Raw genomic sequence first — 23679 nt, 5'->3', positions numbered from 1 at the left:
CAGGTAATCCGAAACATCTCTCCCTAACTCTATCTTTATCTTTTCTCCCTTCGTTTTGATTTTTCTTTATTGTTGATGGCTCTCTTTCTGTCTAACCTCTCAACCTTGCCTCTCGTTAGTTTCAATTGTCCTCTGCCTACATAACCGAGCCCTAGGTTTGTTTTCTTTTTCTCCCTTTTCTTTTTAAAGTTTCGTTTTTTTTATTGATTTTCTGTTTTTAATAAATACTTTGTGCATCTAGTCATCTGCTTTAGATTATGTTCACTTTCTTTAATGATTCTTATATTACAAGTACCAAACTATGTGTATATAGTTTTATGTTATGTGGTTGAGATGGAGTGTTTAGCGAGGGTTGTAACACTCTGCTATTTACTCAGGAAATTCCACTGCTTTATAATTCTAAACAGAAATTTTGCCATTTTATTCCCTTCTATAGCATACGTGTCGTTCTTTGGTGGATTTGGTAATAATTATGTTGGAGTATAATTTGGAGGACAAAAATATGTATATGTGGGAGACTACTCGTTATTGCTCCTTTGGCAGCAAGTTTCGTTTCTCTTGGATTTGAAAATATTGTTTGTGTTTTCGTGGCTGCTGATTTGTTGAAGTCTATTAAATTCAATAGATAATAGGGGATGTAGCTCAAATGGTAGAGCGCTCGCTTTGCATGCGAGAGGTACGGGGTTCGATCCCCCGCATCTCCATTCACTTTTGTTTCGTCTCTACCTCCACAAGGTAGGGGTAAGGTCTGAGTACATTCGATCCTCCCCAGATCCTACTCATGGAATTTCACATGGTATGTTGTTATTAAATTTCAGTAGATAATTACTTCATTTTCTTATACGTTTTTTCTCCTACCTGATCCTTTTCAGAAAAATGCTTTTGTGCCAATTCCTCCATTCTCAAAATGCCCTTATCAATCAAACTCTCTCTCTTTTGTACTGGTAGATAACAGTATTATGTCCCCTGTACCATCCCATCATTTGGACCTTAGAGCAGGTCTCTGCACATACTCTCGTTCTGGTAAAATTCTCAAGGTGCTGTTACCTTAAATGGTCTGGTATTTTCAGATTATGTGATGCATTCAGCAGTTTAGTTTATATCTGACCATAGTGATCTGGTGTGTTTGTGGAGGGGTACTTGTTGTCACTAGGGAAAGGGTTTTTCTTCTTTTATTTGGTTTCATGGATTTTTTTATTTTTTATTTGGGGGTGGGGGAAGGGGAAATGGGGAGGGGATTACATGGCCAAAAATATCAAATTACCCTGACTGAACGAAAAAGAAAAACCACCTCTTATTAATAAGCTCCTTTAGTAGATTAAATTACCTGAAGTCTCAATTACTAAATATCTGTTGCATAATTGGTCTCTTGGGAGATTATTAATTTACCTCAATTGAACTATATAATTATCTAAACAATAGTAGTTTGGAGAGCAAAGTTCATGTTTATTTAAAAACAGATAGAGTACGTGCTAATAATATTCTAAAACATATTCCATATTTTTTTAAAGGTGATAAATTATGTAATCTTATTGTTAGGTCATTTTTCTTAAAAGATTCAATCACCTGAAGATTCTCAGGAATTTTAACCCCAACACATACAAGCAAGTAAATTCACATTTTGTCGATGTATCTTTTCAGATATTGTGCTATCGAGTTAATGTATTGCCTGTCTGAAGTTGGGACCTCACACATTTGACATTTGTAACCCGGGGGTTGTGAAAGTCTAAATTGCAGTCTTTTTACTAGTCTGGAGCTGCATATGACAAGTTCCCCTTAACAAAATCAGTTTGGCAAAGAACATGTACTTCCTTCGAAATGCAGAAGGTGCAGGCTTAGCCCATTTGGTTGCTGGCTTTGTTTAAGAGGGATTTAAAATGATGTTGTGTAGAAAATAGCATGTATTAAATTTTGTTTACCGAAGCTGTGAGGGTGACTTGATTGTCAATTTTTTTTGTTGCACCATGAATAGCGTCTAGCTCTCAAGAGGCTGGTTGACATAAGCATGGAGCCATTACTCCTCTCTCATAGCAGTTGACAAAGCCATGGGTTTGGATACTCTGCAGGAGTTATCTGGTGGTGCCCACAGACTTCTTCCTGAAGGTGTGATAATTGTATTCATTCTGTAGGTTCTTTGAATTGATCATCAAATGTTTAGTAATCAGGCAAGACCTGGAAACCTCCTTCCAGGTACACAGTTGTGTCTGTGCATGGAGTAATCACAAGACGAGTTGGAAATCCTACTTGTCTTGTGGCGATGAAGCATTGTGCAAATTGGAACTTCCATGAGAACAACATAGGTGTATGAGAAGGATTAGCTGACAGAACTCCTTTACGGATTAAGGTCCATGGTTCTGGGTCTATAATGTTTGGTGGTATTTTGATGCGGCAACTGGATTTGAACACCAGAGATGCAATGTAACAGATTGATTTCACCCTCTTCTTTTCTGATAGTGAAATGCCATCCCATAGACTTCATACATCGTTTTCCTCTGGCTTCTGGAATCCTCTTCTTCAAAATCATCCCATAATAGAGACAGAAGAATCTTCTACATGTTTTATCATCATCCTCCTCAGCTAGCATTTGCCATGTAAACCTAGGTAAATTACTGTTAAAATTGTCGTTGGTGGCTATAGAGTGCCACGATTTGCAGACAGTGCAGAAATTAAGGTAGTCTTCAATCAGATTTATACGTCTAACAACTTAAGGTAAAGGTACAAGTCAAAAGATTTGTTAAGTTTAGCTGACCACTCCGTAACTGTCTCTTGATGGAAGTACATTGCACAATTTTTACAAGGAATAGTGTGTTTTGTGAAAGATGAATTGGTATGTCTCTAATTAAATTGTTGTTAGAATATCACAATAAGTTTGTTCATATATTCTCTCTTTCAGAGATTAACAAATATTATTGCACATAAACAGTGAAATCTGAGGACAAATCTCAAGAATTAACTCTGCAGGAATCAAATATATTTATACCACTATTTAATCATGAATGTAAAGTACTACACCATTCTGCAAGTTTTTTTGTAGCAAGTTTGATACCTTTACCAATTTATCTTTCACAAAATTCCTTATAAGATTCAACCACAACCTCGTTGAGTTCTATATTTATCGTGGACTTTATTGAATTGCAGCATATGCGATAATGCTGGCCATAACAAAAGAACTTGCAAATTATATGTAGCCATTGACATGTTGCTTCTTTTTTTGCTTTCGGGAGCCATTGAAAGGAGACTAAAACACTAGAAATGAAGACTACCCGAGCTAATGATGAAATGCTGATATTTACTCTCAGATTTACCATTTCATTTCTACATAATTATAATGCCATTTGTTACTGTAGGTTCGCTTTTGAACTAAAAAAAAAAGAGTCAAATTAAGAATCTAAATTGCTGAATAAAAGGCAAAGATAAAGAAACCAAAATAGTTGATAATTTGAACAAAGGACGAAAATTAACACATTTGGTAGATGAAAAAGGACTAATAGTACTCACGATTACATTAGAGAGAAAAAGACAAAGTAAAGCCTACACCAAAAGGGATAATTTTGGCCAGAATCCCTCCATACATTAAAGATCATTTTCTCAACAATCTAGTTTAATAAAAGCAAAAGAAAAATTTCTGAGAATTGCTTGATATTCTACCAAACACAACTACTCTCACACTGTGCTGCTTATCGGTGTTCACTGGAACTTCGCCTGTCGCTGCTGAAAAAGAAGGTTGATGAAGAAGCACCAGTTGCTTCTGCATCTTATCAGTGTTTGCCGGGAGGTCGATTCACATAAATTAGGTATTTTCCTACCATTTGCCCCAATATTATTAAATCCTTTCGGAAGCTAGGGCTTGAAAAAGAGAACAATGAATGATTGGTCGGAGCTTAACTGTGAATTGTTGGTTGTAATTGTTAGACGTATAAAGCTGACTGAGGATTGCCTTAATTTCCGCACTGTTCGCAGATTGTGGCACTCTGTGGCCACCAAGGATAATGTTAATAGTAATTTGGCAAGGGTTCCATGGCTAATGCTAGCTGAGGACGAGGATGTTAAAACATGTAGAAAATTCTTCAGTCTATATAATGGCATGATTATGAAGAAGAGTATTCCAGGAGCCAGTGGAAAACGATGTATGGAATCTATGGAATGGCTTATCACAGATGGAGAAGAGGGTGAAATCAGTCTGTTGCATCCATTATCCGGTGTTCAAATCCAGTTGCCACATCAGAATAACACCGAACATTATAGACCCAACAAGACTTCAGAACGATGAACATCTATCAGCTAATCCTCTTCTCATATATCTGACCCTGCGGTCATGGTCATTGAGGGACACTACCAGTTCCTCGGTTTTAGGAGACCTGCGGATTTGTTATGGGATAGGAGTCAGAGTTATTCCATCTCAACCACACAACATACAACTATATGCAGTTTGGTACTTGTATTATAAATGTCACTAAAGAAATTGAACATAATCTAAGCAGACCACTAGATGCACAAAAATTAATTAGAAATAGAAAATCAACAAAAAGGGAGAAAAAATAAACCAGACCTATGACTCGAGTATGTAAGCCAGCGACAATTGAAACTCACGAGAGGAAAGGTTGATAGCCAAGAAAGAAAAGAGCCATCAACAATAAAGAAAAATCAAAACAGAGGGAGGAGATAGAGATAGATTGAGTGAAGGAGAGGTGATTTGAATTACCTGGTGATGACAACCGGTGATGGAGAACTACTCTTTTTGATGCCATATGGGAAGAGTCTTCCTCTTTCCCAAAATTTCATAGAATCTCTGTAAGGCATTTCGTATCACTTGTTGATCGAAGGCGTCATGTTGTTTACACCATTTAAGCTTCCATTGGCTTTCTTTGCTGACGCCAACGAGTCATCCACACATCAAACAAGTTCACCTTCCTCTTATGCATCGTTCCCATCCAGAATATCTAAAATCCACCACAAATCCAAAATTCCTAATGAAAAAATTGCAGATATACTGAAAAATCAGAGAACAAGTAACAAGGATTTTGGATTTCCGTCTGTTCTAGGTTTACAAGGAGAAAAATGAGGAGAGGGAGGGAATATACAAAAAGGTGGAGGGGAGATAAAATTAGGAAAATCTCGCTTTCAATTATTTGAATTACTCTATTTAGGACAAACTTTTTGTGGCTATTCTCGTCAATGGCCAGTGAAAAGGTCTTTATTCCCTGCAAATGTCTAATTGCTGCACAAATGAAATAAATTACTGGCATTTTATTGATTGCCACTAAATAATTGTCATTAAAGGCATTTTTCTGGCAGTGATAAAAGATGGCATCATGGTATCCTGTTTTGGAAATGGATATCCACCTTTTATTTCCAAGTTTAAGTAGGCCAAGTTATAATTACCACCATAGATGGCGACAAACAAAGAGTTAACTTTGCTAGAGGCAGGACATGAAGATAGGACAACTTTGAATAAAAGGCGCGTTGCCAGATCACTGGAAGGAATAAAGTTTGTCCATCATGGACTTCAAGCAAATATTCAGTTTCAAGCTTCTTAGCACAATACTTTCTCACATTGGGGTACTCATACCTCGGTGGAAGGGTGATTTCAACCCTAGTGATTAGGTTAGACAGATTTAGGAGTCTTTTTCAACAGAAAATTAGAAACTAACCCATCCATGGGACAAACCGTGAAACTCCTCCTTACCAAGGACCTACGGGATCTCAAGATAGTAAACTACTTTTCTTTCATGTATGCTAATAAGAAACTTTTCATATTTTTCATTTTCACTATCGTCATGAGGCAGCAGCAACCATGGCTTAACTCCCTTACTACTAGAAATAGTTGGTAATACTGACCTCCATGAAGTTCAAACACATGTGAACTGGACTTGGTATATGTAACAAGACAATGACCAATCAACCTCAGCAAATACTGTGGAAGCTCCGAGCAACCAGCCATTTACAATCTGAAACATCAATAGGGAATGCGATGTATAATATTAGAACAAATTAACAACCATAAAACTTTCACAGTATCACACAAACTTAGTATAACAACCAAAAGAGATGATCACTAAGCACACATGTCATTTGTTACAATCCGGAAACTAATCACAATGAGTACATATATATCTATCGTAATGTTGTTTCAAAACATCAAGATAAGAAGTCAATTCTAACACCCATACTACAATGCTCCTTTTTTTCCCACCAATTATTCACCAAATTTGCTAGGTTGATTCTAGCTCATTGAAGAGCAACGCCAAATCATAGGAGTAAATAAAATCAATGGAGAAAACCGGAATTCATACAAGAGGATTCTAAATAAAGATGGCAACTTTTACTAATATGGTGTCCAATTCCTCAAATAATTGCAAAAAAGTTAACTTCACTCTCCAACAGTGACAGTTTATATTGCTGCTTGACAAATTCCTCAGAAAATAATAAACCATAAGGTTCTAAAAAGCTACAGCTTCACTACCACCAATTAAGTAATTCTTCAAAAACCAATATCAAAAGAGCACTGGGAGCTATAATAGTCAAAGAGGTATCAGAAAATTGTTGTATAACATGAATCAGAAAATATATACAAAGGCAGCAAAGAAGATTTACCCAAAACAAATTTAATAGCTTAAACAGCTACTATCAGCTTGTCGAACAATCGATATGACCTACCAATAACAAGGATGGATGCACGAGGTTTTATAGCCTTTACGATTTCTAGTTAGGACACATTTTCTTTCCCCAACCTGATCTGGTTTTGGATTTTGAAATTAGACCTCATATTACCAAAAGTAACAGTATTTTTCCGTTTTACCAAACATAAAAGGATTTCTCTTTCAAGACATCAACGAAATCAGGCTTCAAATCTTGCTCACAAGTTCATGCAGATTCTGTGAGAAGTATGTCTATAATTGAATAAATCTTGTATGAAGTTCATGTTGGTTTCTGGAAAAAGACTATACATGTTGTAAGCAATATGTATATAACTATATAAATCTTGTTTCAAAACAAACAAAATCTGTAAAGTATGTATAAAATTTGTATTGAAATGTTATTCCTCAAACATACAAAAGCATACATCTTAAAAACATTTTTTATAGAACTAATTATACAATGCACAACTTATTTACAACTTTCATACAACATTCAATACAACTACAACAATTACTGGTAGACACGAAAATTCAAATAGTTTAATCCAAAGTTATAAAATATAAGACAAAATTCTAGTGTCATTTAACTAAAAACTTAAAACTTGAAAATTGTTTACTATTCCTAATGTCACGACTACATAAGGAAATTACTTTTCTAAATGTTAATTGTAACATTGTGATACGTATAGTAGTTTTTTTAACGGTTACAAGAAGACCTTTGTTGAAAAATTAAAATGAATTGTAGCTTGAAATAAAAAGGTGATGATATGGAAAGAAGATTGAATGCATAATTATGTCGCTATGGGAAAATTATAAATTTGTATACTAAAAAAGACTTTAAAATGGTATTTAAATATGCATAGTATATACTTGTTCTAATTATCATAAATAAAAAGTTTCATTTTTTTAGATTTTAGTTTGAGTTGTCCAAATGAGTGACTAAATTAGGTTAAGTTTCTATTTCTCATTAATTAGTACATATACCTACCTTTTTGGTTCCGATATTTCCCGCTTCCCGGATATATATTCTTATTTATTCTCCTTTTTCTGCTTATGATAGTTTTATATCCCGTTCTAAACTTAATTTATTTGAATCAATTACTTTTAGGTAACTAAACACCGTACTTGGTGTGCTAAATTTTATACATAGCAAATAAAATGCTACCAAACATAGTACTAATTATGCTAGTTTTAAAACATGCCTAAGTCAACTTCCTAAGCAGCATCCAAATGATCCCTTAGTTTATGATATTCTGATAACAGAACATCAACTCGGAAAATGACCATTTTGGTGAGTTATGATTGAGAATAAAAAATGTTTTAGCTATAGAGAGCCCTTTAATCTTTATTTTCATTCATATATTTTTCTTACGAAAAGCGATGCAGCAAGAAGTTGAAACAATTGCAAATATTAATGTATTGGTTGTATAGTATCTTGATATATTTCTACTAGGAAAAATTCATTAATTTCTCTTTCTTCTACCTTTTCCTTCCCACTTTATATTCATTGGATGAAGATTACTTCTAGTATGACTTGTTTGTGAAGCACAGGCTTATCATCATTCATTTCGTAAAACAACAAAATACATCTTAATCTCAAATTAATTTGCATATCTCTCTATTTCTGCCCCCTCCATTATCACTACCTTGAACATACCCGTTAGTGATACAAGTTACTACAAGAAACCCTCTTTCTCAAAGTTTGAACACGTTCTAATTGTAAAGAGGAAATAAGAGGAATGGGAAATTTTGATCCGACTAATACTATTGATAACTCAAAGGAGTCCTTTGAGCTTCAACAGTATCATGATCACATTGTCTAACAATATCTAACACAATATGATAAGATAAAGTTAGATAGTAGTTGAGCAATAGCAACAATTCCACCTTATACATATATCAATTAAAATACAACATACTTTAGCAATAAACAACAAAACTAACTTACGCTAGATGTGTAGCTGCAAATTATGCTACATTCTTGTATATCCACGATAACTTGAGTCATAGGTTTGTGCTTCTAACCCTTGTGGTTCTGCCCTTCCCCGAAACCCGCATATAGCGAGAGCTTTAGTGCATCGGCTTCCTTCAAATGCATGTGCTTCTAGGAACGATTTTCAAATTTTTTATGAACATCAACAGATGTAACTGGATTTGATGGATCAAAGGATGCCTGTCAAGGAAGTGTGACGGTAAATAAACGGCCAAAAGCTATATCAAGAATAAATGAGACACATCAGTTAAAGAGTAATATTTCCTCATATCCTATTCTGAAGAGTGTTTTTTGAACTTCAAAGTTTTCAGATTCCATGGATTTACTCAAATTACAGAATAGAAATTCCAGTGTACGAAACTCCTCATGTTCATGGAGAGTTAAACATGCAAAATTGCCAATAAGACACATGCAAACAGCCAAAATATTTACATAGTTAACCAAATAGTGGAATAAATTATTCAAGTATCAAGTACCTGTTCTAAACTCAACAAATATGATAAACAAGATTTATACCGAGTATGTTTACATATTTATTTGCTAGCATGTTATTTTCTAATTACCGTGAGTTAACCAGTCCAATAAGGTAGGATTGGCTATGTACAGAGGAGAAACAACAAGAAACAGAATAATGATAAAACCATATCACTATACAAGTATGGATATCATCACTTCAAACAAAACTTAGCATGCGATAAAAGAGAAAAACAAAAGAGAACCAAACAATTAAGTCTCAAGTCACACAACATTAAGGGTCCATAACAACAGTAAACAATCTACTTCTTGCATTTAATTGTTTCTCCATAAGTATATTTGTCATCATTTTTCCCTAATCTTAACGGCATCATAGAAATGTTGATCCTCCTAAGAGGCTTCCAAGTAATCCAATCAGACATCAGAAAGTTCCATTATATTCAAAAAGAAAATTTATACAAATCTATTAAAGATGTTCACATTTTATTAATGAGTAGAAACTTCCTAAAGAAAACACTAAGGAAAATTACATTTTCTTTGATAAATCCTTCAGCCATCCAACACAACATACCTTGAAGCAAGCTAACAACTAGTGAGAGTACCTTTGTCCAATTATATGAAAACCAAAAAGATGCATCAGCCAAGTCTGAAGATAAATGACATGTTGTGAATACTATTTAAAAAAATCTAGTTGACTTCCGGTGTAAAACAAGAACATGTAGAATCACAAAAAGAGTAAATATAGAAAAATGGCTCACTCAACAAGGATTTGATGTGACCCAAATTGGAGGACAGACGCGGCTGAGGGAACACCATATAATGTGGCTGGATACTGCCATCAGCTAAGGTGAACACCCCCATGTCCAAGCCGCCACCTTCTTTAAACTGGAGGTATGCACTCAAACAATCATCTGTAATATAACTATGATCGGGCTTGATTCCCGGAAGTTGAGAAGCTTGGACCCAAAGAGAAGCATCACACCCAAGAAAAAAGCTTTGTCCCCTAAATCCCTAGCCGCTATAACCGATTGCATAAAAGTTGCCACTGAAATATAACACATCATTGATATGTCCTTGATAGGTCAATTTTTTAATCCCGGTCCATAAAAAATCTCCGGGTCTGCATAAACTGAGCGACTGGACGTTTTCCCTCAATTACCATGAGAATGTAATCAGACGTATCAATAAGAATTAGCTGTCAGAACTGCTTTATGTATAAAGGTCCATGGTTGTAAAGCCTTGATGGATTGATAACGTTCGGTGGTATTTTGATGTGGCAATTGTATTTGAACACCGGACAATGGATTAACAGACCGATTTCACCTCTTTTCCGACTCTGATAACCCATCACATAGACTCCATACATCATTTTCCAGGGCTCCCGGAATCCTCTTCTTCAAATCATGCTATTGTAAAGACTATGAATTTCCTACATTTGTTATCATTCTATTCCACAGCCACCATAAGCTATGGAACCTAAGCAACTTACTATTAACATTGTCCTCGGGGGCTACACAGTGTCCCAATGTGCAAACATGCGAAAATTAAGGTAATTCCCAATTAGATCTATACGTCAACAATTATAACCAACAATTAACGTTCAAATCCCGACTAATCATTCATTTTTCTCGTTTTCAATCCCCTGGCTAACGAAAGGATTTAATAAAATTGGGCCAATGGACGGAAAATACCTAATTTATGTGAACTGAACTCCCGATGAAAACTGATGAAATGGACAAGCAAACCGGTGACTGTTCATCAACCAAGTCTTTCAGCGGAGACGGCGGAGCTCCCTATCAGTGTTCTCCGGGAGCTCCAACACCGGAGTTTCACCGGAGATGACGGGCGTTGAGAGGGGCGGAGCTCCCCATCAGAGTTCGCCGGGAGGTCGAACACTGAGAGGGCGCGGAGCTTCCAATGAAGCACACTGTTCGAAGAGATGTGTTTTTTGATATAAAGCAAATTTTTCAGTTACATTTTGGACTTTGCTTTNAACTTACTATTAACATTGTCCTCGGGGGCTACACAGTGTCCCAATGTGCAAACATGCGAAAATTAAGGTAATTCCCAATTAGATCTATACGTCAACAATTATAACCAACAATTAACGTTCAAATCCCGACTAATCATTCATTTTTCTCGTTTTCAATCCCCTGGCTAACGAAAGGATTTAATAAAATTGGGCCAATGGACGGAAAATACCTAATTTATGTGAACTGAACTCCCGATGAAAACTGATGAAATGGACAAGCAAACCGGTGACTGTTCATCAACCAAGTCTTTCAGCGGAGACGGCGGAGCTCCCTATCAGTGTTCTCCGGGAGCTCCAACACCGGAGTTTCACCGGAGATGACGGGCGTTGAGAGGGGCGGAGCTCCCCATCAGAGTTCGCCGGGAGGTCGAACACTGAGAGGGAGTGGAGCTTCCAATGAAGCACACTGTTCGAAGAGATGTGTTTTTTGAAAGAAGATAAAGCAAATTTTTCAGTTACATTTTGGACTTTGCTTTTACTACACAAAATTGTTGAGAAAATATCAAAATGGTTTCAAATATATTGGTTATGTATTATTTTAGTCCATTTTTATATACACTAGTCAAAATAGTGTTTAATGTATTTAAAATAAATTATCATTTAGTCCTTTATATATATATATATCACATAATCAAACTGTATATTATTTGGTCATAAATTTTGAAGCAGAAATTTCAAAAACCCAAAAACTAGTTTGAGCCATTTTTAGAAAATTTATAAATATTTGAGAATTAGATTTTCTAAATCTTCGTAAATATTTGGTCAAACATTAGTTTAATGTATATAAGAGTTTATTTATCTAGTCCTTCATTTATATTATGTAATCGAAATAGTACTAATACATCATTTTAGTCCTAAACTTCACAATGCAAGTCAAAAAAATTGTTAAGTTTAACAACCCACATCGTAAAAGGAAGCATTTGTGTGCGTCTGTAATAATGGAGTAGACATTTTTCTTGTTTTTCTTATAAAACATAGGTTTTTCTTACAACGAAAAACGTAGTTGAATTATGATTTTAAAAATAAAAATATACATTGATTATTAGTACAAGAGTTCCCATTAAAGGTAACAAAGTTAACCTTTCTTCTTATCATAAAAAATATGATTTTACAAATAAATATATACATCGATTATTAGTACAAGAGTTTCCATTAAAGGTAACAAAGTAAACCTATCTTCTCATCATAAAAAATAGTTATGGCCGAAAGATTTCACTATGTCGATATTAATAATGAACATACTAGTTTTGTCGGTAATCTTTTACCCTGCATATTCACCAATTCCTCATGGCTTATACGTATATTAATTATATGAATTTCTAAATGATGAATCAAAAGTCATATTTATTTTATACATGAATAACTTATTGCCTAAGGGGCCGTTTGATAATTAGTTTGAAGGTGAGTTATACAAGTATAAAATAAGAAAATTGTTTCAAGAAAAAAAATTGTGGTACTATCACAAGACAGATACATACAGACAAATTGTGAAGTTTATTAAATAACTCCTCCACATCCACACCTGTATAATAAGTACTCATCCATCCTTAACGAAGGATCTTGGTTCAAGTTCTCCTAGGTACGAAGTCGTCTCTACTAAGAGAGCAGTTTATCCCCTTAATGAGACTTTCCGATGCAAATCAAAATTAGTAGATTCCAATGCGAGTATCAGACACCAAGCGGGAAACAAAAAACAAAAACTCCTCCACACCCATATATTTAAAAGGGATACTGTAATGTGCACAAGAATCTAAAAACACAGAAGGTTTAATTCTTTAAACAGGAGCCTCAAGAAACATGTATCTTGTGTGGACATCCAAAGTAATAACTCATGAGAATAAGCAAAGGGCTTCACAGACATTGTTGCCAACTTTGTACTAAAATTTTCTCAACTATGGCTAAGAAGTGACCGCCTACAGACCACAGAAAATAAAAACTTGAGAATAAAATCAAACTCAAAGCAAGAGTGGAACATGGAGACAAAGCATACATCCAGCTCTCTACTTCTCTTCCAGGCGACGCAACACTGATTCTGCAAAACTCTGCTGCCTGGAGATACAAAACAAACAAACCGTGACTTCAAAATTTCATAATCCTTGAAATGATCAGTACAGTAACCATCATCCGACATAGTAGGTAAAGGAAAGGATCTGAACGGCACAAATCATTAAGTCTATACTACTTGAGGGGGGGGGAGGAGGGAGCAATATAGCAAACATACTTCCTCTCTCGATGCTTGGGGCTAGGACGAGAGTATTTCAAATATCCATCCCAAGGAACCTTTTTAAGACCTGCTCTAACAGAAATGATGTCCCTCACCCTGAAAAGAGAAAATTGGCAAGGATTTCCTTAGATACGAGTTCCGTCGAAAAATTAATTTCTAACATCTGATAAGATGAATGCCCCTGTTGGAACAATAGGTTACTGCTTTTCAGAATGGGAAATTTTACCTCTCTGCAAACTCGATTGGAGTCTCCCCGGGTCTTATATTCTGAGGTTCCAGGTACCAAACATCACAGACAACAGCCCAAGATGTCATGAGCTGCAAGAGGTGTGTTGTGAAGGATTGTCTGCATTTAATAGAAGAAAGGCAAACTTTAAATTAGCAAACAAAAACAGGAGAGAAGATAGATTATAACGAAATGAATACCAACCAACAAACCAGATAAGCAATTTGGCATTAAGAAAACCTTACTTTTTACTATTCCAAAAGGCGTCAACAAAAATTTTGTTGTACTTGATTGCAACAGGACAGACGGTGCAGCCGAGTTCAAATGCTCCCTATTCATCATGCATGAAAAGGGATAGAGGCATACAAACCATAAGCTTAACACTTGGAGAACCACATTAAGAAAAAAAAATACTAAAATATTACTGAAGATCAGAAACAACATAAAATGTAACTTTTCAGTTTCCCTCTGTAACCAATTACTCACAAGAAAGAACTCCTCGTAATTGAAGGGGCAATTTTCAAAAGACCTATAATTTGGGGCAAGGAGAGCTCAACCATTAATTTTTTTAAAAATGAATGAATTCATTGGGCCTACCTTTTTGAACATGACGGTGTAGTGGTTATTTACACAAGTTCCCTCAGGGAATATAAGAAGAGGGTTGTTATCCGCCCCTTCAACATGTTGCCTCAACCTGAAAAATTAAAATAGGGGATAAAAACAGAGCAAAATGAGATGCTAGAATGAGTCTTCGGACATCACGTACTTCTTTGCTACAATTTCACGATCCTTGGCTTCTGAGCGGTTGAACCAGATACAGCCAACACCTTCTAAAATGGTGCTCTGCAGTAGTCCTGCAAAAATATTATTTCTAATGAGAAATTGATATACGGAAGCGGAGATATAAAGAATCACTTCTAAATTTTATCCTTGCAGTTATACGAAGACAAGTTTGCAGCTTAAAGTTCCCTAAGCATGCATGTCACTTTTCTTCTCAAGTACCTACAGAAAGGTAACCTAATACCCTTGAAGGTCGCATGCTTAGGTAGAGAGGGAATTCAGAAAAAGAATAAACGGAAGTGAAAGCATAACAAAGCATTCTGATCAGTAACTACAGCAAAATAATACAGAAATCGAAGTACAACTAATAGTGCAGTAGTGCCACACAATTCAAATACTTTGAAACAATTGAACAGTACCCCTCCATTACTGACAAGGTGAATTACAGTACAAGGGTCATACTTGCATCGCCCCTATTGACACACTGTAGCAGGGATGGATATAGCACCTTATACACCTTAAGGTCTGAACATAAGCAAATGTAATGCTAGAAATTAAGCAAGTATTAGCAAGTTAGACTAAATTTTGGCCCAGATAGTAGACTGCACCAGTAGGCAGCGAAGAAGATCTGGTTAACTTCTTGTTTGTAATTGGCCTGGTGATCTAATAAAACTCTATGCATACAAGATTCTAAATTCATAGAAATAACCAATTATCAAAATAGTAACTGGTGAAATGTCTTTTCTAGACTAGTACAAACAAGGCTTTGAATTCTGCCTGTACAAGATTTGCTTGCCCAGTGAAAGAGGTAAGGAGGAGGGGTAGCAATATAAAATAACATGGAGCTAGTCAAGCAAAAACTCTTATAATCATGAACAATATGGTTTTGTTGATTGAAAGTCAAATAGCACGATAACAAATAGAAGGTATAGACAGCCAAACCATAGTTACACTAAGCTTCAATAATTGCTTTCCACCTCAAATGCACTCAGTTTGCACTCGGCACTGAATTTTTGCTAATTAGCTATGCAGTTTGCAGAACAACATCCACAAGAGTCTTGTCTGAGAAAAATATTCTTTTATTAAAAAAAGGTCCAACTAGCATGGCCAGAAGTTAAGAGGGTCTACACAGCCTACTTATAGTTACCTAAGCTTCAAAATACACCTATGTATTTTTTGACTAGTAAAGTAAACCAAGTTCAACTCTAAGTTCAGATCAATGCACTCACTCTGCACCAAATATCTGTTAATTTGCTTATGCATTATCATGACAAAATCTGCAAAATTCTTTCCAAACACCCTGTTCTGGAATCATTACCAGAATTATAGGTTCTAAGAAAATTTTGAAATTTAACTGTTGAGGTGTTATTAAACCTTAACTTTAGAAATGCTCCATCCCAAGATTGTATATTTAGGTTTAGCCATTAATATGCATGTCTTCATATTAAAGCTCAGAATCTTTTGAATGACGCACAAAAAGAACGCAAACAATGCAAATGCTTTAGAACTCTTACCGACCCACCCAGGATGCTTCTGCATGATCACAGCAAATGCAGTCATCTGCTCTAAGACAACAAAGTCAATCATTGAAGTGTGATTTGCCACAAAAACCTGTCAATAAAATGCAAAAGGCGACTTTAGAAGTATCAAAGATGTTTCACATGTTGATTTCAATTATAGCAGCAGATGTACCTGTTTAGGTCGTATGCTAGGTCGTGGGCCATGGTATTTGACAACCCCAGTCCAAGATGCAACAAAGAAACTGCAAATCAGCTCCACCAGGCACCTCTAAGAAAATTAACCAAGGCAAGGGATAACAGAAACCTTAATATGTATACATACTCTTCAAAGGAACAACAGAAGTGCAAAATATGCAAGTCTAGGCATCTTAATTCATAATAGAGAATTTCCCAACATATTGCCAATTTATCTTACTCAGGTGGGCCCAAAAATTGTATGGGGGTCAAGCCGCTGTCGGTCGGGAGCCAGAGGATGACTCAAGTTGATTTGAATATTGTATTTCTTATTTGAATATTCTTGTTTGATTTGAATGTCTTTTTTAATACTGCCATTTTTTATTATATACTTGAGTACTGGACACTGGTAGATTGGTTTCTTTCCATCATAGGGATAGTATTCCACAACACATAATGCCATTAAATACTGCCAATAAGTTTTTTAAATTAGGGATAGTTTCTGTCGCATTGTCTTTGATGGTTTTTGTTTGAATGTCAACCGGCTACAAAGGAAAAAAAGGTCATTTGGTGAACCAAGAAAAGAAGAAAGACAGACAGAAGCTTCAGGCTTCAGCTGAAAAAAAAAACGAACAATGAGCATAGTGTATCTGAATTTCTTCTATGACTATTTTTGTTTGCAAAAGCTAATTATTGAAACAGATGTAGCAGATTCCTTGTGTAATGTTTCAATGTGGTTCACCACATTTTTTATCCAAGATCATACTTGAACATATATACTGATGTTGCAGAAACCTGGTCCAGACACAATAAGTAATTTCCAAAGCTAATCAACATAATGAAGTGTTCCATTTCCATAGCTAATTGCATTTCCTAATGTTTGCAGCTAGAGTAATTTCTGTTCGTACAGTGAAATCCCATGTTTGCTTCAATTGTTTGTTTTGGAACATATTCCTATTTCTCGGGAAATCATATTGCTCAAGTTTAAGTAATTTCTATGTGCATGCCAAGTTAAAAGAACTAGTCTTTCCATCATCTTAACAAGTAGCATAGTGTAAATAAAGCAGCTTTAACAAATTGTACAAACAAGCATATATATACAAAGCTCTCTTCAAAACCAGTTTCCGTATCAATATCTGCCATAATTTGCCAAAGTCTTATGAACTAAACTTGGTTTCCTCATACAGTAGTGTGCCTGCTCTTGTTTGAACCCAATTGTTCAGTATTTCACCAGACAGAATGCTGAACAACATTGCAGCTGATGGACTCTCTGGTTAGCTTAAACATATTTCTTTGAGCATGCAGTTCATTTTCTACGCCCAGTTCAGCACAGGCTTATTGGCTAATTACCAAAGAAATTTTTCTTAATCTATGGAGTTCCTTTCCGCTAAGCGGGTGATGTTTTTCTTAACCATATTTCTTTGAGCATGCAGTTCTTTATACGCCTAGTTCAGCACAGGCGTATTAGCTAATTACCAAAGAAAAATTTCTTAAGCTATGGAGTTCCTTTCCATTAAGCGAGTGATGTTTGTCTTAATGTGTGACTCACAAATTCCTTATAAGATGAATATAATTTTCTCCACAGTAAGGCCAAGGATAAAGATAAACGTTATCATATATATATTGTGAGCAAATGCCAACCAAAGTGCAGTCCTCAACTAAAAATAACAAAAGAGAAAATTTAAGTAAACTGGGTAGCAAGAGAGAAACCTCTATCTTTTTCCTGAACTTATCGTGCCCTTTCAGAAGTAAATGCACCGGGATATAGCAAGACAGAAATATTATCCATCCTATTGTCAAGACAATGACTCTGCAATTGAATTAGAAACAAAGGATGAAAAGAGTGAGCTTTCAATGGGGTAGTGAAAAGCTATTGCAATAGGTGACTAAAATTAGTTCATGATTAGGACTCAAATGAGAAAAATAAAAGAACTGAAAGAGACTAAACCTTATAGGAAAAAGAATTCCATATCTAACAACAACCCCTAAGCACCATAAAGGAAACAAATAGATGTTCCAGTTCCAAGGTTCTGGTGGATTTGACTTGAAGCATCGGGTGAAAGAATCCTGCAAAAAACGAATGGATATACGCAAATGAAAATGGATAATTAAACTTCCTGAAACTGAAAGGCCAAGCTTCAAATAAAATTTTTGACAAAATCCAAAAGAAGTAGAGGTCAAATTGTTTTTTGGTAGTGCAAGAATTGGCAACTTTGCAGTCAAGGTGGTTAAATAATAAATCAATTGGCACGCGTCAGAAAATAAGCAAATGGGCAGTTGACAGAGCAAAAGTGACATCCGAGTTGAATGTCTAGTATATCGCTAATCCAGTCCTTCTCCTTTATGTTCTTTTAAGACTACAGCTTTAAGTTGAATACTCAGACACATGCATGAAATTGGAATATTTTTTCTTAGGTAACTTTAACTCCTTTCATTTCCTTTTTTTTATAATGATAAATCCTTTCATTTCCTAAAACCTCAATGTGATTATATCACTTAATAGAAGGGGGGAAAATTACCTCTAGGAAAATTATGATGAGAAAGATATGCTGAAATATACAAATGGGATTTCCTGAATTATTCGGTTGAGATCCAAACTACTTCTTTTCAACACATACATAATAATAATAGTGGCCTATCTAAAACTTTCTCAAACTATAAGAGCAGTCCAAAACCAAAAAAATCTAGAGGGCAATTGTTGCCTCATTTGCTTTGTATATTGCTATATGTGGTACTAATTAGTAAATGCATAGCTTCCTACTCTTCTATGTGTAGTATTATTTGTTGCATCATTTGCTTTGTACCTTCCTATTTGGTTGTTGCATTTTTCTTGAAATCCTACTTCAATAACATTCCTAATCAGCCAATGGATCTATCGAAAATAGCCTCTCTACCCTCAGAAAGGTAGGGGTTAGCTCTGCGTACATCCTCCCTCCCAGACCCAATGTGTACATCCTCCCCCCTTTTGCTTTGTATCTTGCTATGTGAGGTACTATTTATTAATTGCATAGTTTCCTATTCTTCTATGACTAGTACTGTTTGTTGCATCATTTGCTTTGTACCTTCCTATTTGGTTGTTACATTTTTCTTGAAATCCTGCTTTCATAACATCCCTTTTCAGTAAAGAGTCCACCGAAAACAACCCCTCTGCCCCAAAAAGATACGGGTAAGCTCAGCGTACATCATACCATCCCCAAACCCCACCTGTAAGTAAAGGTCAATTGTTTATGGAAGTGCAACAATCAGTAAATTTGAGGCCTGCTTTCATAACATCCCTTTTTCATCCAAGAGTCTATCAAAACAACCTCTCAACTCCAGAAAAGGTACCCGTAAGCTCAGCCTACATCCTACCCTCCTCAAACCCCACTTGGAAGTAAAGCTCAATTGTTTATGGAAATGCAACAATCAGTAAATTTACAGTCATGGGTCGATGTAAGATTGAAATTCAATAAAAGAAATTTTCACTCACGTCAATAATTGCACCAGCAGCCTCAGTTAAGGTGGGAGATATATCGAGCAAGTCACGCCTGAAAACACAAATTAAACCAAAAGGGGTTACATAAAAATCAAAACTTTGGAACATTTAAACCACCAAAAGAAGAAGGGGGAGAAAAGGGGATTACAATCGAAGCTTTCCATGGGGTTCTTGAATGGATCCAGTAGGAAGATAATCTTCAAGATTGGGTCGATCAAAGTCCAATTCAGAGCTTGAAGATTTAAGATTACTCATGATTTTGATATCAACAATACAAAGAACCTGTTCCTTCTTGATATACACACACAGAGCATTCACTAGCTTCACTCACTTCAAGAAGATGCCCTTTTCAGAAAGAACAGATTATGAAATTTTCAGAAATTAAAATCATAAGCAATAAATTGCAAATAAGAATTATGGATTGAGTTGGTGTAACAAAAACACAAGGTCGAGATTGATTGTTTTTTTCCTAATCTCTTTTTAATTAAGCTAGTCATATTAAACTTACTAAATAAAATTTATTTATTTATTTTGGTGATTTGTGAATTATCGCAGAAGGAATTCAAGATGGAGGAGAAAAGGGTCAAAATTTTAGGTGATTCGATACATAAACTCAGTTCATTTTCAATTTTAAAATTATGAGTTTAAATTACTAAAGCATTTTTTGTATTAATTCTAGATCAAAGGGTGTATTTGGTACAAACAAAATTATTTTTGTGGAAAATATTTTATACGAAAATAAAAAAAATAGTTTATAATATTACACTTAGTGGGCTACCTCTTTTATTCGAATTTCTTAGTAACAATTTTGTTAGTCTACATATTATTATTATATTAATAGAAATAATTATAACATGATTAAAATATCCTTTAAAATATATATAATGTTTAAATTTAATCTCTTTAACATCTTTTTATGAGAATCGTTGAACGAACCAATAGTTTTCTGCCTTTTTTAGTGTTTGGGGGAAATTATTTGTCACGTATGACGTCATGTTCATAAGTAATACTCTTTCCACCTCGATTTATATAACATAACTTAGATTTCGAGAGTCAAAATCAACGGTTCATTTAAATAAATAATATCAGCAATGAACTATTTTAGTTGTCACATTAGCATTGTGGCAGCCTTAAAGAATTCATTCCAAGTAAATGAGCAACAATAACTTTGTAAGAGCAATAGGGAACTCTAATACCCACTCCAAAGAGTAAAAAAGACTACTATCGTCTAGCTCGATAACGACCCTGTGCATTTTAACACCACCACTACATTGTAATCAATTCCACAGGTGGAGTCCGGGGATGATAAAGTGTATGCAGACCTTATCCTACCTCGTAGAGGTAAAGAGGCGGTTTCCAAAAGGCCCTCACCCTTGTGTGTTTTACACAATAAGCTAAAGTTGGATAGTAGTAGAGCCAAAATACTACATGCTTTAGATGTGTAGCTGCAAAGCTACTTTTTTGAAAACATCCAAAATAACTTGAGTCATATGCACGGGCTTCTGGGCAAGATTCTCAAAAATCATCTGAATATCTTCGATGGATCAATGGATACCTGCCAAGGAAATGTCGCGGTAAATAAACAGCCAAAAGCTATATCCAGAATAAACGAGAATACCAGTTCTTGTTAAAGAGTAATCGTAAGTGATGAGGGATAACGAGGATATCGTTCACCCAATATTTGTTTAGATACCCGTTAAACAGTAATAAGTGCAACAACGAGAAAAAGAGCAACAATGAGAAAAAGAGCAATGGTGCTCCAACAAAAGAGTATAAGCAGAAAATGTTCAAAAACATCACCATTATCTCTGCTAGTAAGTCCAGATGAGAGTATTCAATAACATCTCCAGAAAGCACAATGCACTCATCGACTTATTTAAAGTCCTCTTGTCCAAAAAAGTGAGATTCGAAAAAGGTACTTTAGGCTCCAGCTAAATTGGTCAAGAAGGAAAGACATAGAAGTGCTTACAAGGTGAAAGTTAATGCAACATCGGTCACTAGGAATAAGGGTTGGGCATTTTAAAAGAATGACTTCAAGTAGAGGATACATTAAAATGAAGAATCTCAAATATTGCCTTGTTGCTTCTATTGTTTCAGGCAAGAGAGGCTAACGACTAACGAGTACATGCAGAATGACAGTGTTCAAGCATCTCAAACATATATTTATTCTTTCTGTGTGAAACTCATTTCAACCCTTGAATAGACAACTTCAAGAAACAGTTTATTGAATCAGAGAAATAGAAGAATCTTACAACCTCTTTCTTTTCGGTTAGTATATCAAACTCAATGGTGATTGCACCTCAATATTATTAGATTATGGGCAAGTTTCCACTAAGATTAGACAATGCTGATGTAGTGAAGATTAGAAGGCAGTAGCACATTCCAACACAACATGCCTTGAAGCAAGGTAGTATAACAACTAATGGGGAGTACCTTTGTCCAATTTTATGAAAACGACAAAGATGCATCAGCCAAGTCTTAAGGTAAATGGCATGTTGTAAATACTCTTTAAAATCGACTTGCTCGGTAAAACAAGAACATATAGAACAACATAAAGAGTAAATATAGAAAAATGACTCACTCAACATGGATTTGGTGTGACCCAAATTGGAGGACAAACACGACTGAGGGAAACACCATCATAATGCGGCTGGATACTGCCATCTGCTAAGTTGAACACCCCCATATCAAAGCCGCCTCCTTCTTCAAAGTGGAGGTAGGCACCCAAACAGTTGTCTGTAAAATAAATATGATTGGGCTTGATTCCCGGAAATTGAGAAGCTTGGACTGAAAGAGAAGCATTAGCACCCAGAAAAAAAGCTTGGTCCCCTAAATCCCTGGTTGGCGTAGTTTTGCAAGCATCTAAATCGATCTGGAAAACTTGAAAATTTCTTGTCTTATACATGTACATCTTCTCCTCCTCCTCCTCCTCATCTTCATATGTTGGAACTCTTTCGCGATCATCTTTGACGTACCTTATATCAACACCATTTTGTGAAACTACAAATAATGATCCTAGTGATTCTAGGATGTAATACTTACCATCAATGCATGATGGTAGCTGTGCTACGGTAAGACTTTTAGTGGGTTCAGAGTCAACGACATCACAAACTTGGACGCAGCCACTATAACTGACTGCATAAAAGTGGCCGTTGAAATATACCACATCACTATTATGTAGGAAATAGACCGGTTTCTTAATCCTGGTCCATAAAAAATCTCCTGGTCTCCAAAAACTGAGGAACTGGTAGTGTCCCTCAATGATCATGAGAACATAGTCAGATGTATGAGAAGGATTGGCTGACAGAATTGCTTTCTGGACAAAGGTCCATGGAACAGGAGTCTGGTTGAATTCATAATGGTCGGTGGTAATTTGATGCGGCAATTGAATTTGAACACCCGAGAAGGGATGTAACAGACTAATTTCACCCTCGTCTTTTCCAACTGTGATAAGCCATCCCAAAGACTCCATACATCGTTTTCCACTCGCTTTAGGAATTCTCTTCTTCAAAATCAGGCCATTATAGAGACTAAAGAATTTCCTACATGTTTTATCATCCTCTTCCTCAGCTAACATTAGCCATGGAACCCTACACAAGTTACTGTTAAAATTCTCCTTGGTGACCACAGAACGCCAGGATTTGCATACAATGCCAAAATTTAGGAAGTCTTCAATCAAATTTATACGTCTAACTATTAGAACCAGTAGATCCTGTTGAAGGTCCGACCAATCAGACATATTTGTAAAGAGAGTTTTGGCAGGAATTTCAGTTTATCACTTTTACACAAATAGTCAATTGGCTTCACCGTTTACTTCAACTATCCGTTTGATCATGAATTTGATCGTCAAATAGTTTTTGGGACTTCCAATCACAAAACCTCAAAAATCGGAGTAAAATGCATGTCCAATGTCCAAACACAGCTTCAAATTCCAGAAATCATAACTTCAAAAATTCAAATTTCAAGCATCAACATCAAATCTATGGCCAAACAGGAGTTAGTCTTCTTTCACTTTGGCGTAGTTACAGTTCTAAGCTTTCGAACACGAGATATAAGCAAAATAGATTAACAAAGATAAATACACAGTTAGAAACAACAAAAAAAACTGACCGATTTACCGGACGTCGACGAACAGCTTCGCCG

General features: G+C 35.6%; 2 protein-coding genes, 1 long non-coding RNA gene and 1 other non-coding gene across 5 annotated transcripts; 1 reads left to right on the top strand and 3 right to left on the bottom strand.

The window, feature by feature from the left end:
- The first annotated feature begins 631 nt into the window (after positions 1-631).
- TRNAA-UGC (transfer RNA alanine (anticodon UGC)) lies at positions 632-704 on the top strand. Its single transcript has one exon. It is a non-coding gene; the product is annotated as a tRNA-Ala (tRNA).
- A 3233-nt stretch (positions 705-3937) lies between these two features.
- On the bottom strand, positions 3938-10728 carry LOC125841916 (uncharacterized). Its single transcript, XR_007443843.1, has 5 exons — positions 9864-10728; positions 8587-8811; positions 5839-5948; positions 4703-4967; positions 3938-4358 (listed from the first exon to the last, which is right to left on the bottom strand). It is a non-coding gene; the product is annotated as an uncharacterized LOC125841916 (long non-coding RNA).
- Positions 10729-12828: 2100 nt separating this feature from the next.
- LOC125841912 (glycerol-3-phosphate acyltransferase 9) lies at positions 12829-19947 on the bottom strand. 2 transcript variants are annotated; one of them, XM_049521102.1, is made up of 13 exons: positions 19685-19947; positions 19531-19588; positions 18010-18128; positions 17772-17871; positions 16060-16155; positions 15882-15978; positions 14354-14441; positions 14185-14281; positions 13833-13918; positions 13588-13707; positions 13359-13457; positions 13128-13186; positions 12829-13050 (listed from the first exon to the last, which is right to left on the bottom strand). In XM_049521102.1, the coding sequence occupies exons 1-12, from the start codon at positions 19789-19791 to the stop codon at positions 13138-13140; spliced, it is 1116 nt and encodes a 371-aa protein (XP_049377059.1). In that variant the 5' UTR covers positions 19792-19947; the 3' UTR covers positions 12829-13050; positions 13128-13137. The 2 variants fall into 2 exon arrangements, with proteins under 2 accessions (XP_049377059.1, XP_049377058.1); XM_049521101.1 differs by having other exon boundaries at positions 12829-13186; positions 19685-19946.
- A 1007-nt stretch (positions 19948-20954) lies between these two features.
- LOC125841911 (F-box protein At2g26160-like) lies at positions 20955-23371 on the bottom strand. The gene is made up of 2 exons (XM_049521100.1): positions 22118-23371; positions 20955-21091 (listed from the first exon to the last, which is right to left on the bottom strand). Exon 1 carries the CDS (start codon positions 23273-23275, stop codon positions 22118-22120), a length of 1158 nt encoding a protein of 385 aa, XP_049377057.1. The 5' UTR covers positions 23276-23371; the 3' UTR covers positions 20955-21091.
- Positions 23372-23679: the final 308 nt, after the last annotated feature.

The sequence above is a fragment of the Solanum stenotomum genome, chromosome 10, assembly GCF_019186545.1.
Source record: "Solanum stenotomum isolate F172 chromosome 10, ASM1918654v1, whole genome shotgun sequence".
Taxonomy (NCBI): domain Eukaryota; kingdom Viridiplantae; phylum Streptophyta; class Magnoliopsida; order Solanales; family Solanaceae; genus Solanum; species Solanum stenotomum.
The sequence above is the reverse complement of the archived record's forward strand: the minus strand, read 5'-3'. Positions and strand labels throughout refer to the sequence as shown.